Raw genomic sequence first — 12,022 nt, 5'->3', positions numbered from 1 at the left:
ACATTCTTCTCTCTAGCAGATGTGCTGTGTGTTTTGTTTTCTAGGTAGTTATCACAGATTTAAGTCTTCTGTGTTTCAATAAATTCTTGACACAGGCAGTGGAAACTAATATTAATATTAAAAACATGAGTTTTAACACGTTGGACCAGAGCAGTCTTTCATCCAAGGACCAAACCAAGGCCCAGTAGTATGACCATTTTTCAGAACAACTAAGCTTAGAGGATCTTTTGATGTGATTCAAACAGCAAAACTAATGGCACAGAGTGAATCTGAAACACAAATCTGACTCCAAGGAAGAGCTTAGCAGCAGTTTACTTTGATTATTGTAGACATTTATTTTAAGAAGGCAAAGTTATATCATCAGCAATAAAGGAGTCTTGACATAATTTTTAGTCAATGCAAGACCACTTCATACAAAATGTCCATAGCTTCATCTATACAGGCCTCTTATGTGCTAGATTTTTCTGCATCTGCCATGGTTCAGGATTCTGTGTCATGTTAGATGCTTTCTATCTGCATGTTTGGATATTCTTGCTTGGTTGAAAGAGGCTTCTTGCTACAACTGGAATTAAGATAATACATATTTAAATTTCATGGAAATGTGTTTCTCTTAATACAAAGACTATAAAAGCAATAGGTAAGGTATATTTTTAGTCTTTCTATGGTACTTTTCTAATCTTTCTTTAAACCTACCGTTGGACTTGAAAAATATCACATGGTAGTAAACCAGAAGTGTCAGAAATCTTGGCCTATATTACAGTTGATGCTTCAATTCTTCCTAGCCCCCTCCACTTCTGTATTTTATTGTCCTTGAGATCAACAAGCTATTTCCCCAAAGGATCCATGATACTTAGAGATATTTGAACACCTGGATTAACTGTGTGGCTTAGTGTGCTTTTCTTGCCTTTCACCTCTCAATAACAGAGTACAACACCTGATATGAATCAAAAGTAAGTTTCAACCATTTGGTATGACAAACAGGTTCCTGTCAAGAAAGACCTAAAAGGCTACTTTGGCTGAATTGGAGTTTCTACTCAAGCTGAATTTATAGAAAAGTCAGCATAGTGACTTTCCCCCTCAACATCACCAATTGACTTACTGTGAAAGCATTTATTTTGTGGCTATTTTTCTTGTCAGGTGATATTGTCACCTTTCATGGTGCAGTATACCAGTTCAGTCTTGTTACTGCACAAACATAGGAAGAACCAAACTCTAAGCTAGCATTAGAAATTGTGTAATTAAAAGTATGTAATTAAAAACATTACTTAGCAGTTGATGCTTCACCACATTTTTTTCTGCTTTGGTATTCTCATAACACACACATGAAGAGACAAAACCAAGTTCCACCTGCTACTCTCAATTAGAAGACATGCTGCCCTTGTCTTTCTCTGTAGCTGGACTGTAAAAGAGTTAACGTTGCTTGGAGCAGCATGAAATTTCACACTGTCACTAGTCTAAAAGAGAGTATGCACATAGTTCTTTAGTGGTCTTGTTCCCTGGGTTCAGGCTGCCCTCTCCACATACCTCATAAAGCACTCTAGAAGCAGACACAGTTGTGTGCCATAATTGAAAGACAAATGGCTAAGATTTGTTACTTGAAAATCTGGTTGTTTTTAAACCAACTTTGTTTTATTAGCATATGGGTATTTCTTGAAAAAAATAGCGTATTCTTAATCCAAGTGAAGAGATTGCAGTATGAATGTTTGTTATACTTAAGATGAGTTTATTTAAAACAAATACACCTGTCCCCAGGGCATAAGAACAATGTAGTGATACATTGCAAAAGCAAATGCAGATGTGATAACCATAGTTTTATTTGGTTTATTATTATAGTAAAGATTGAGGTGAAAGTCTTGGGCAGCAGAATGGTTTCTTACTGGCATGGCAAATATTTGTCTTTGTTTTCAAGATCTATTTTGTCAGCTTCTGACAAATACAAATTTTGGCAGATATGTAGGTTGCAAATTCACTCTGACATTTTTGGAGATAACCTTAGAATATGAGGAGCTTCCTTATTATTTTAATTTTCAGATATAAATGTGTCTGCAGCTTTTTTTTTTTCCTTCTCTACAAATAATTTGAAGCTAACACCAAGCATATATCAAGTTTTGGGAGATCTGTTCAGAACCACGAATGCTGTAAACCTACTTTAGGATTTGAAGCCTTACCATTTAACCTAAACGTCATACAAGCCATGCATTTGACTTTGTTCTACCATGCGTATGAATGCCTTTAAAAAAAATAATAAAATACTTGAGACTGAGGGCCTGATCTTAAGCACATTACAAAGCTCAAGTACTTTAATATTTGGTAATGAGCAGTGGGAATTGTTAGTGTACTGTGTGTCTATAATGCTGTTTGAGCTGCCTGCTAAGTGACAGTATGAATTGCTTTAGGAATAAATAGTAAAAGAATTGATATTGTATAAGAGTGTTTTTTTAATGAAAACTGTATCTAAAATTAAATATCAGAGAACCAGTCCACTGGTTGCTAAATGAATGTTTCCCGCCTCTCCCTTTATCTTGCAGGCATACAGGAGTTTCCAGAAAATATAAAAAATTGTAAAGTCTTGGCAGTTGTTGAGGCCAGTGTAAATCCAATTTCAAAGTAAGTTTGTAAATTTTGTCATTTTTTGTATTTTATGCAAACACTACCAAGTCTCAAGCATGGCCCAGACAACTTTTTGTGAGCCAACCTTTGGAGACAAGGAGCAGAATTACCTGAGAAGTATCTTCATTAACCTCATTGCACTGTGATACAGTATATAGCTGTCAGTAAAATATTTTGCCCAAGTTAATAGGCTATGTGAGCAATCCTACATCATGCCATGTGGCTTTCTCAGCTTTAAGTCCATCACTTCTCTGTGAAGTTAGAGAAATACACAGAGTTTTGTTTCTTATTAATAAATTTTACTCTAAAACCTGTACGACTTCTTTCAATCTCAGCTTATGTGAGTAGATTTTCCTGTCACCTTCTATAGTGAGAAAAATAATTTGCCGGAAGTAGCATTGCCAGAAATATAAACTTTGCACAAGGTAACTCTTCTGGGGGAAAAGTTGTTGCATAGGTTTTAATTTATCTTAATTTATCTATCTAATGAATGCCACCTCCACATCAGGTGGCAGGAAATCACAAATACGATACTACATTTGTTTGTAGTTTTTATTGCCTGTACATATTGTCCTCAATACTTAAGATTAGTTTCAAAATTATTTTTCTTGTGAACAGGTATCTAGTGCAATTTTGTAGAAATTCTGGTACAACCTTAATTTTAATGTTATCAGTATGTAGGACTTCAATACTAAACTGTTGTTTAAGAAAATATGACTTAATGCCCTGAATATAACTGAAACAAAGGTACTACATTATTTCTATATAGGCTTCCAGATGGATTTTCCCAACTGTTAAACCTAACACAGCTGTACCTGAATGATGCTTTTCTTGAGTTTTTGCCAGCCAACTTTGGCAGGTAAGTTGAATTTGAAACTTAGTATCTATATTTACTTTTAAAATTATGCAGAGCAGTTTCTGCTGCTTGTTAAGCAAAGCGTGAACTGGAGGAGGGGAAGAAGTGTACATTGCCAATCCATTTTTGCCACATATTAGTTATAAAAAAACCCAAACCTTTATCAACATTTTTTAAATTGGACTTTTGAAGGACAGACAGAATGCTTATAAAGACCCAAGAACTAAACCTCGTGTACATACTTGCTCCTTCTACAAAACAAGTCTGATAAGTATGGGAGACTAGTATTTTGAAAAATGGCTTGGTAATCATTTAGTAGTTGCAGTGGAGGAAATAATGACATATGTAATTCCACTTGTCCTCTCCTGGATGCACAGATTCCTTCATGCACATCTATAATTCTCGACTGCCTTGTTGTCAGGAATCTTTGAGAGACAGCATATTTATGGTGCGCTGACTAAGAGACAAAGACTAAACACCTACCTAATTAAAACAGATTAGATCTTGGGAACAAAAGTAAAAGGATAATATTGCTAAAAGGAAGAAGCCAGCCACCGCCCTCTATTCCAGGGAGATTTCACTCATGTCTTGCTTGATTGCAGCACATGTTTCACATTCATGAGTGACCTGTGTGATGGCCTCCATGGTCAGGTCCACTGCTCGATCACAAGCCCATCTGTATGTTGCATCTCTCCCTAGATGTCCCAATGTTTCATGGGCCCATCAATCTACAAATAGCTCACCCTTACACTCCCAGTCCAGGTCCACCTGGGCTACTTCAGTTTTGGCAGCCTTGTCTACCTGTTCATGGTGGTGATGTTCTTCAGTGGCACGGCATTTGGGCATGTGAGCATCTACATGACATACCTTTAGAGCCATGTTTTCTATCCAGGCAGCAATGTCCTGCCACAGTGCAGCAGCCCAGATGGGTTTACCCCTGTGCTGACAAGTATTCTTCTTCCACTGCTGTAGCCACCCCCATAGGGCATTACCCACCATCCAGGAGTCAGTATAGCGATAGAGTACTGGCCACTTTTCTCATTCAGCAATCTCTAGGGCTAGTTGGATGGCTTTCACTTCTGTGAACTGGCTTGACGCATCTTCTTCAGTGGCCTCAATGACTTGTCACGTGGGACTCCACACAGCAGCTTTCCACTTCTGTAGTTTCCTACCACAAGACAGGATCCATCAGTAAACAAAGCATAACACCTTTCATCTTCTGATAACTCATTCTATGGTGATGCCTCTTGGGCACAAGCCACCTCCTCAGGCAGTGCTCCAAAATCTCTGCCCCCGGGCCAGTCCATGGTGTCTTCCAAAATTCCTGGGCGGTTGGGTTTCCCCAGTCAAGCTTGCCGCATAATCAACACTACCCGCTTACTCCATGTAGTGCTAGATGTGTGATGTGTAGAGAGGATGTTTCCTTTGAACGTCCAGTGTAGCACAGTCATCTGCGGTGCCAAAAGGAGATGCACTTCTGTACCAACAACTTCTGAAGCAGCTCAAATGCCCTCACATGCTGCTAGTGTCTCTTTTTCAGTCAGGGTGTAGTGGGCTTCTGATTCTCAACACCCCTGGCCCCAAAACCATAATGGTCGACCTTGGGTTTCTCCTGATGTTTCCTGCCAGAGGCTCCAGGTGAGACCATGCTCCCCAGTTGCAGTGTAGAGTATATTTTTCACAGTTGGTCCTGTCCAGACAGGCCCAAGAGCTACTGTACGAGCTATTTCCTGTGTGATCTGCTCAAAGGCTTGTTGTTGCTCAGGGCCTCACTCAAAATAGTGCTTCTTCCAGGTTACTCGATAGAGAGGGCTCACAAACTGACTTTCACCTGGAACGTGCATTCTCCAGAACCCCACAAGGCCTATGAAAGCTTGTTTTTCCTTCTTGTTAGCTGGTGGAGACATAGTTGCTATCTTGTTGACCACATCCAGAGGTACATGATGGCATCCATCCTGCTATTTTATAGCCAAGAACTGAATCTCCTGTGCAGGTCCCCTGACCTTGCTTTTCTTTGTGGCGAAACCAGCTTTCAGAAGAACCTGAATCACTCTTTTTCCCTTCTCGAACACTTTTTCTGCCTTGTTGCCCCACACAATGATGTCATCGATGTATTGTAGATGTTCAGGGGCATCACCCTTTTCCAGTGCAGTTTGGATTAGTCCATGACCAATGGTAGGGCTGTGCTTCCACCCCTGGGGCAGCCGATTCCAGGTGTGTTGGACACCCCTCCATGTGAAAGCAATCTGTGGCCTGTACTCTGCTGCCAAAGGGATTGAGAAAAACGCATTAGCAATGTCAAATGTAGCATACCACTTGGCTGTATTCGACTCCACTTTGTATTGGAGCTCTAACATGTCTGGTACAGTAGCACTCAGTGGTGGTGTGACTTTGTTCAGGTGAGTGAGTCTTGCTGATCACTCTCCTTAGCTCATGGATGGGAGCCAGGGAGTCTTGGTTTGTGTGATATTGCCACTGGTACACCGTCCTAGTAGCGATTTGCACCTGTTGTTCTTCAGCTTGCAGCAGCCCCACAACAAAGGAATCTTCTGAGAAGCCAGGCAGGGTAGATAGCTGTTTGACCTTCTCTGTATTCACAGTAGCTACACCAAAAGCCCATTGGTACCACCTTGGGTCCTTAAAGTACCCTCCGCTGAGGTAGTCTATGCCAAGGATACAAGCAGCCTCTGGACCACTCACAGTAGAGTGTTTTTGCCATTTGTCCCCTTATAAGCTCACTTCAGCCTCCAATACAGACAATTCTTGGCATCCCCCTGTCTCTCCAGGGATCCAGAGGGGTTCTGTGCCCCTATACCCTGATGGCACCAGCATACACTGTGCACCAGCGTCTACCAAAGCCTTATACTTCTGTGGGTCTGATGTGCCAGGCCATCAAATCCACACGATCCAGTATACCCAGCCATTCCTTTCCTCCTCCTGGCCCGAGGCAGGGGCCCTCTGTTCCTGGTCACAGTATTCACTGTCTGACCCTTGCAGTGCCAGACAAGAAGTCCCCTTGTCAGGATCAAGGGAGGTGATCTCAGTTCTTCCGTGTCTGGGAGATATTGCTGATTGCCTTCTTGTGTCTCTACAGCCACTATGCTGACAGCCGTCTTGGGTGACCCCTTCCTAACAGCTGTCTTCCCTCTCAGTTAGCGTACATGAGCTTCCAGCTTAAAGGTGGGTTCACCATCCCACTCCTTCATGTCCTCCCCCCGGTCACACTGGAAGAACCATTGTGCGCCACGCAGCATGCGCCTGGGTCTCCCATTCCCTCTGACCGGGGCAGGAGGGGACTGATTTCTTGGGGTGCCCCTGACAGCTGAGGTGCTGGCCCATAGGGATGAGGAGGGACAGAGATTTTCTTCAAAGTTTTGGAGCCAAGAAGACACTTTCTCCACAATTGGTGCATCTGTATCTGGGCATTTTGGACCCCCCTTCCTCCACATGGCCTGTATGCACAGGATGTAATCTGGATTTCTGGAGACCTCATCATTGTCTAGATCACCGTAAATGACTTCCAGCACCGCTCATTCTCTCAGGTACTGGATACCTTTGTCTGAGGTAGTCCCCTTTCCTGGGGAGTTCACAAGATCTTCCTTGAAAGGATATCTTGCCCTCACACTTGAGAGGAGCTGTCTCCAGAGACTGCAAATTGCGGCCTCTTTTCCAACTTCTCTCTCAGTACCCTGGTTTCTAGCAAGGGATCCCAGCTGTTGGGCTTCCTTACCTTCCAGTTGCTGACTGTCGGCCCCGCTATCCCAGCACCGGAGCAGCCAGACAGCAATCCTCTCACCTGGCTGGCGGCTGTGGACATCTTCTACATGTTTCAAAGTTCCGATGAGGTCAGGGACCGGGCAGTTTCTGCTTCCTGCCTAAATTATCTCACTCATTCCTCCCAGTTCTCTGCCGAAGGACTGGCTTCCTGATCAAACCTTTCCTCTTCTTCCTCCTCCCTTAGTAATCGATGATATGGACCTGTTGTTCTCCTTGTCCACTGTTTCTTTTTCACTACTGGGGGCAATTACTCTAGTTGTTGTTGTTTGGGTCCCTACCTCAACCATGGTGTCCTCAAATGCAGTTTGGGTCCCTAGCTCTACTATCATGTCCTCAGATGTAGCTTGCACCCCAGTCTCAGTCAACGTGTTCTCAGAGGTGGTTTGGGTCCGTGCCTTAACCACAGTCTTCTGAGAGTACTGAACTGTGGCTCAATAGGCACAGGTCAGGCCCCAGTACAGTGCCAGAAGCTGCTGGTTTTCATTGGGGCAGGCAAAGCACCCTTCTATCAGGTGGCGTGTCAGTTTGCCAGGGTTGCTTGCGTGTTCAGGTGTAAAGTCCCAGGCTATGGGAGGTGATAACTGTCCTACATACCTCCCCAAATCCTTCCACACACCCTGCCACCCAGGGACTGGCCACCTCGAGGCACATTTCAGTATTGCCTCACCCAAAAGTTGTCTCCTCTTACACCAGGGTGACATCAGATTCCACAAACCCCATAGTATGCCAACTGTGTTAATTAGTATTAAACAGCTCACGTAAGGGTGAACAAGGACCTCAGGAGCCTGTGTAATAACACCACCCACAGAGATGCCAGGTAGGAAGAGCGGGAGGATGTGTTCCATCATCCTCTCCACGAGATACCTCCCCCAGCACAGTAAGGCCATCAATGCCAAGGCAAAGAAGCACACAGCCATTGTTTGTACTAGCATGTTCGCAAGCTCAGCAAAATAGACAAGCAGGGCAGCCAGCAAACTCCATGACCCACACAGAAGCTTGCCACTTAATGATTACTATAGCTATAGCACACAATACAAAACTGCTGCTGTCTTGTGCCCCATGTTAGGTGCCAAAAAGGACTGTGGTGGGTTGACCTTGGCTGGCTGCCAAGTGCCCACCAAGCTGCTCTGTCACTCCCCTCCTCAGCAGGACAGGGGAGGGAGAAAATAAGATGGAAAAGAACTCATGGGTCAAGATAAAAGCAGTTTAATAAAGCAATAGCAAAGGCCGTGCACCAAAGCAAAGGAAAACAAAAATAAATTATTCTCTGCTTCCCATCAGCAGGCGATGTCCACCCACTTCCTGGGAACGCATAGCAGTTGCTTCAGAAGAGAAATGCCTCAATAATTAATCCCACTTTCCCCCCCCCTCCCCCCCCCCCCCCCCTCCTTTCTCTTACCTTTTATTGCTGATCAGGTGTCATGGGGTATGGAATATCCCATTGGTCACTTTGGGTCAGCTGTCCTGGCTGTGTCCCCTCCCAAGATCTTGCCACCCCCAGCCTACTGGTGAGGGGGAAAGGTTGGAGGGACAGCCTTGATGCTGTGGGAGCACTGCTCAGCAGTAGCCAAAACACTGGTGTGTTATCACCACCTTTCTGGCTACCAATACAAAGCACAGCACTGTGAGGGCTGCTGTGGGGAGAATTAGCTCCATCTCAGCCAGAGCCAATACACACAGCTGGTCTTCAAAGAAGTTAATCTTACATGCAGTTTTAAAAATCCTCATTACTTATAGTTTTTTTGTTCTTCACTGTCCTGTTCTCTCTTGCTTAATGGCTAGGTAAATGGTGGAGTCATTATATTACTAACTGCTTAAGAATAAATTAGTTAATGAAGGCAACTTGAAAGCCAGTTCTCTAGTGTAGTGTTTCTCTTTAATAGCTATGAAGTATTCAGCCGTGTTTTTTTAAACAGAAATAGTGACTTGCAGCATCCTAGCTTTTAGCCAGGAGAATGAACCTGAAATTAAGACTTTTCTTATCAGTTTTTAAATTAATTCAAGGTATTTATATAAGTTTACCTGCTTAATGGTACAGTAATGCACAAAATAAATACTATTGTATAGGAAGATAATGTTTAGATCAAATATATTAGAAAACAATGAATTTGGTAACATGTCAATTCAAAGTAAGGTTCAGATCCCTTTGACTACTTTTGTTTTTCTAAGTGATCAGACTGCTCTGGCACCCCAGCAGCTTTAAAACTAAGTATAAACACTTGCTAGTGCAAATGGTCTGATATACAGCTTGTACTTTGGAATATGAGAATTAACTCTGGTAGAAGCTTTTGAGACATTTAGTGCATTGTTAATTATTCCCATCCAGGACAAGCCTTCAGCTTCTTTCACTTTGGTGCATCAGTTGTTTTGTATATAGCTTTATAGCTGTTTCTCTTCATTTGATGGGAACGCATGAAGTAACTGAGTTCTGTTGCCTGCTTTTACTGGCAAGTATAGGCAATAATGCCTCTTAAAAACTAAGCCAATGCTATATTGAAGGTAGCTAGTTTTCTGGTCCATGTGTCACGGTCTCTGTTCCACTAGTTCAGGTTAGAAACCTGGTTTCCCACATCAGTTACTCTCTGACCGTTTATATTCATTTGTTCCACAGTTTAATTGCTGTCCTCATAAGTGTTGTCCCTCATTCTCTCACCTACTGTTTTTATAGTGTTACCATATACTTCTTTTTGTTAGACTAAACAAAATTGTTTCCCTCTGGTATGGCAGGTTTTCCTTTGTGCCTGGTCATATTAATAGATCTTGGAACTACTTGTAATTTTAATTATTTTTTTTCTTCGGATGGCATTGTTTGTAGCTATATTTAGAATTCAAATTGAGATCTCTTCATGGCTTGTACAATGTCATGTTTATCTTCTTGTTTCTCTTGGAAATGTCTCCGGTTATAGTCTAGTGTTCCACTAGCCCTTTTTGCAGCTGCCTTGTGTCATTTCCCACAATTGACTAATGCATTGGACAGCTCAGTTAGAAATGACTGATGACTCTACAAGGAAATCATAAGTACTTGACTTAGTACTGTGACATCTTGACCCTTTTCTATATTTTTCAGTCCTTAAGGTTTTACAGTTTTTTCCCCTAGTGTCCTAATAATTCACTGTATTGTCTGTGACTGTCCTCTATGGCATCAACCAACTTAAACATTTTTCTGTCCTTTAAAGTTGCTGTTAAAAAATATTGTTTAGGATAGTCCCAAAATGGGTCTTTGAGCACCTCTATTAGTAATATTCAGCCTGTTGCTTAGGAAAGAAAACTTTGTGTAATGCAAACTACTTTTAGTATATACATGCAGCATTTTATTACATTTACCTCCATGTTTTGTTCTCTCCTTCAAAATTTGTGCTAAAGCTTTGCATAATTTTGTGGTTGTGGTTATTCAATATTTTTTTCCCTTCTTTATGAGCATTACATACTTGCTGTCCTTCAGTGCTGTTGTACCAGTCCAACCTGTTAGACTTATTAAAAATCACCAGACTTTTTGACTAAATATGCCAATTCCTTTGAAATTCTGAGGTGATAAAGTGTGGGTTGGGGTTTTTTTGTTTGATTGATTATTTTTTTCTTCTACTCCCAAATTCTAATTTGAATGTATTAATATTGGCCCAGATCCTAGAATTAGCCTTTATGCCATTGCACAGAAGTCTGAGAATTGCTTGTGCTTACCTAAGCAAGCTGTATCTACTGTATCTAAATGCATCATGTATATTTGCATTTACATATACAAATATATAAGCAGAGCATTCTAAACTTTAAGCTCACTGCATGCTAATGTTGAGACAGGGCTTTAAATGGGAAACATTATTTACTGATGGATGTTTAAGATAAGCAAAGAGTTTATCTTCAGTGAAATTTTAAGAACTTTGAGAATCTTGCCTTTAGTGAGGTATTGCTTCCAGAGACTTTTTACTGTGATGTTGCAATGAATTTACTTTTAATCTTGTTTCTCAACAGTTTGCCAGTAGTATTTGCAGTGGTAGATATTTTTAGTAGTATCTACTTTGGGATATCTTTGTACATAAATGTACAATGATGATCAAATTTGGGGCTGAATTTAGTTAAATATATGCAATTTTGCTGAAACTTTTGCAAAATGCAACCTGCTATAGGATGTATGTGTTTCAGTCCTGTTGCCTTTATATTTTAGTTATGATTTTTTTAAAAATATTTCTGCATTAGCAAAACTTCAAGGGAGGTGAAAAATAAAGAATATCTCTCTCTGGAATATTTTTAGCTTTCCAAGGAATGACTGCTGTTGAACAGTGAGTTTCTAAGTATACCTGCTATATATTTCTTCTACAGTTTTACAGATTGTATAATTAAGGAAATCAGATTTAGGAAGAATATTGATATTATTCTGGCAAAGTGTTCATGTAGAGATTTTGTTTTAAATAAAAGTTGAGCTACATTTTAAAAGCAACCTAAGTTGGTTACATAAAATAACAGTCCTACAACAGTAATTTTGTTGAGACCATTATACCAGGTATACTTAAAGTTGAATAATATTCCCTTATATCTTTGTGTTTAGGTGATGTATACATATTTCTGTGGTTATGGGTTTTTACAGTTGAGAAATGAAATGTTTCCATATGAGTATAACAAATCTTTGTGATAGAATGGCAGAGGAAATATACATTCTGTCACTATGACTTTTATTTATCCTTTAGTATAGGCAGACTAATTATCTGTCTGTATTTCTTTTCTGAATTAAACCCCAGTTTTTTCAGTTCCATTATAGCAATTCAAGATGCTTAGCATGGGCATTTA

The 12,022-nt window shown here is 40.9% G+C and overlaps 1 protein-coding gene across 21 annotated transcripts in view; it reads left to right on the top strand.

Annotated features, from left to right (window-relative positions):
• The window catches only part of LOC130141885 (erbin-like), a 123,967-nt gene that overhangs the window by 60,736 nt on the left and 51,209 nt on the right, over window positions 1–12,022 (top strand). For all 21 annotated transcript variants that reach the window (XM_056323158.1, XM_056323166.1, XM_056323163.1 and 18 more), the window contains 2 exons: window positions 2,529–2,607; window positions 3,380–3,469. In XM_056323158.1, the coding sequence (XP_056179133.1) occupies window positions 2,529–2,607; window positions 3,380–3,469 (169 nt within the window). The remainder of the gene's footprint in view (window positions 1–2,528; window positions 2,608–3,379; window positions 3,470–12,022) is intronic.

Source organism: Falco biarmicus, chromosome W (genome assembly GCF_023638135.1).
Source record: "Falco biarmicus isolate bFalBia1 chromosome W, bFalBia1.pri, whole genome shotgun sequence".
NCBI classification, from domain to species: domain Eukaryota; kingdom Metazoa; phylum Chordata; class Aves; order Falconiformes; family Falconidae; genus Falco; species Falco biarmicus.
The sequence above is the reverse complement of the archived record's forward strand: the minus strand, read 5'-3'. Positions and strand labels throughout refer to the sequence as shown.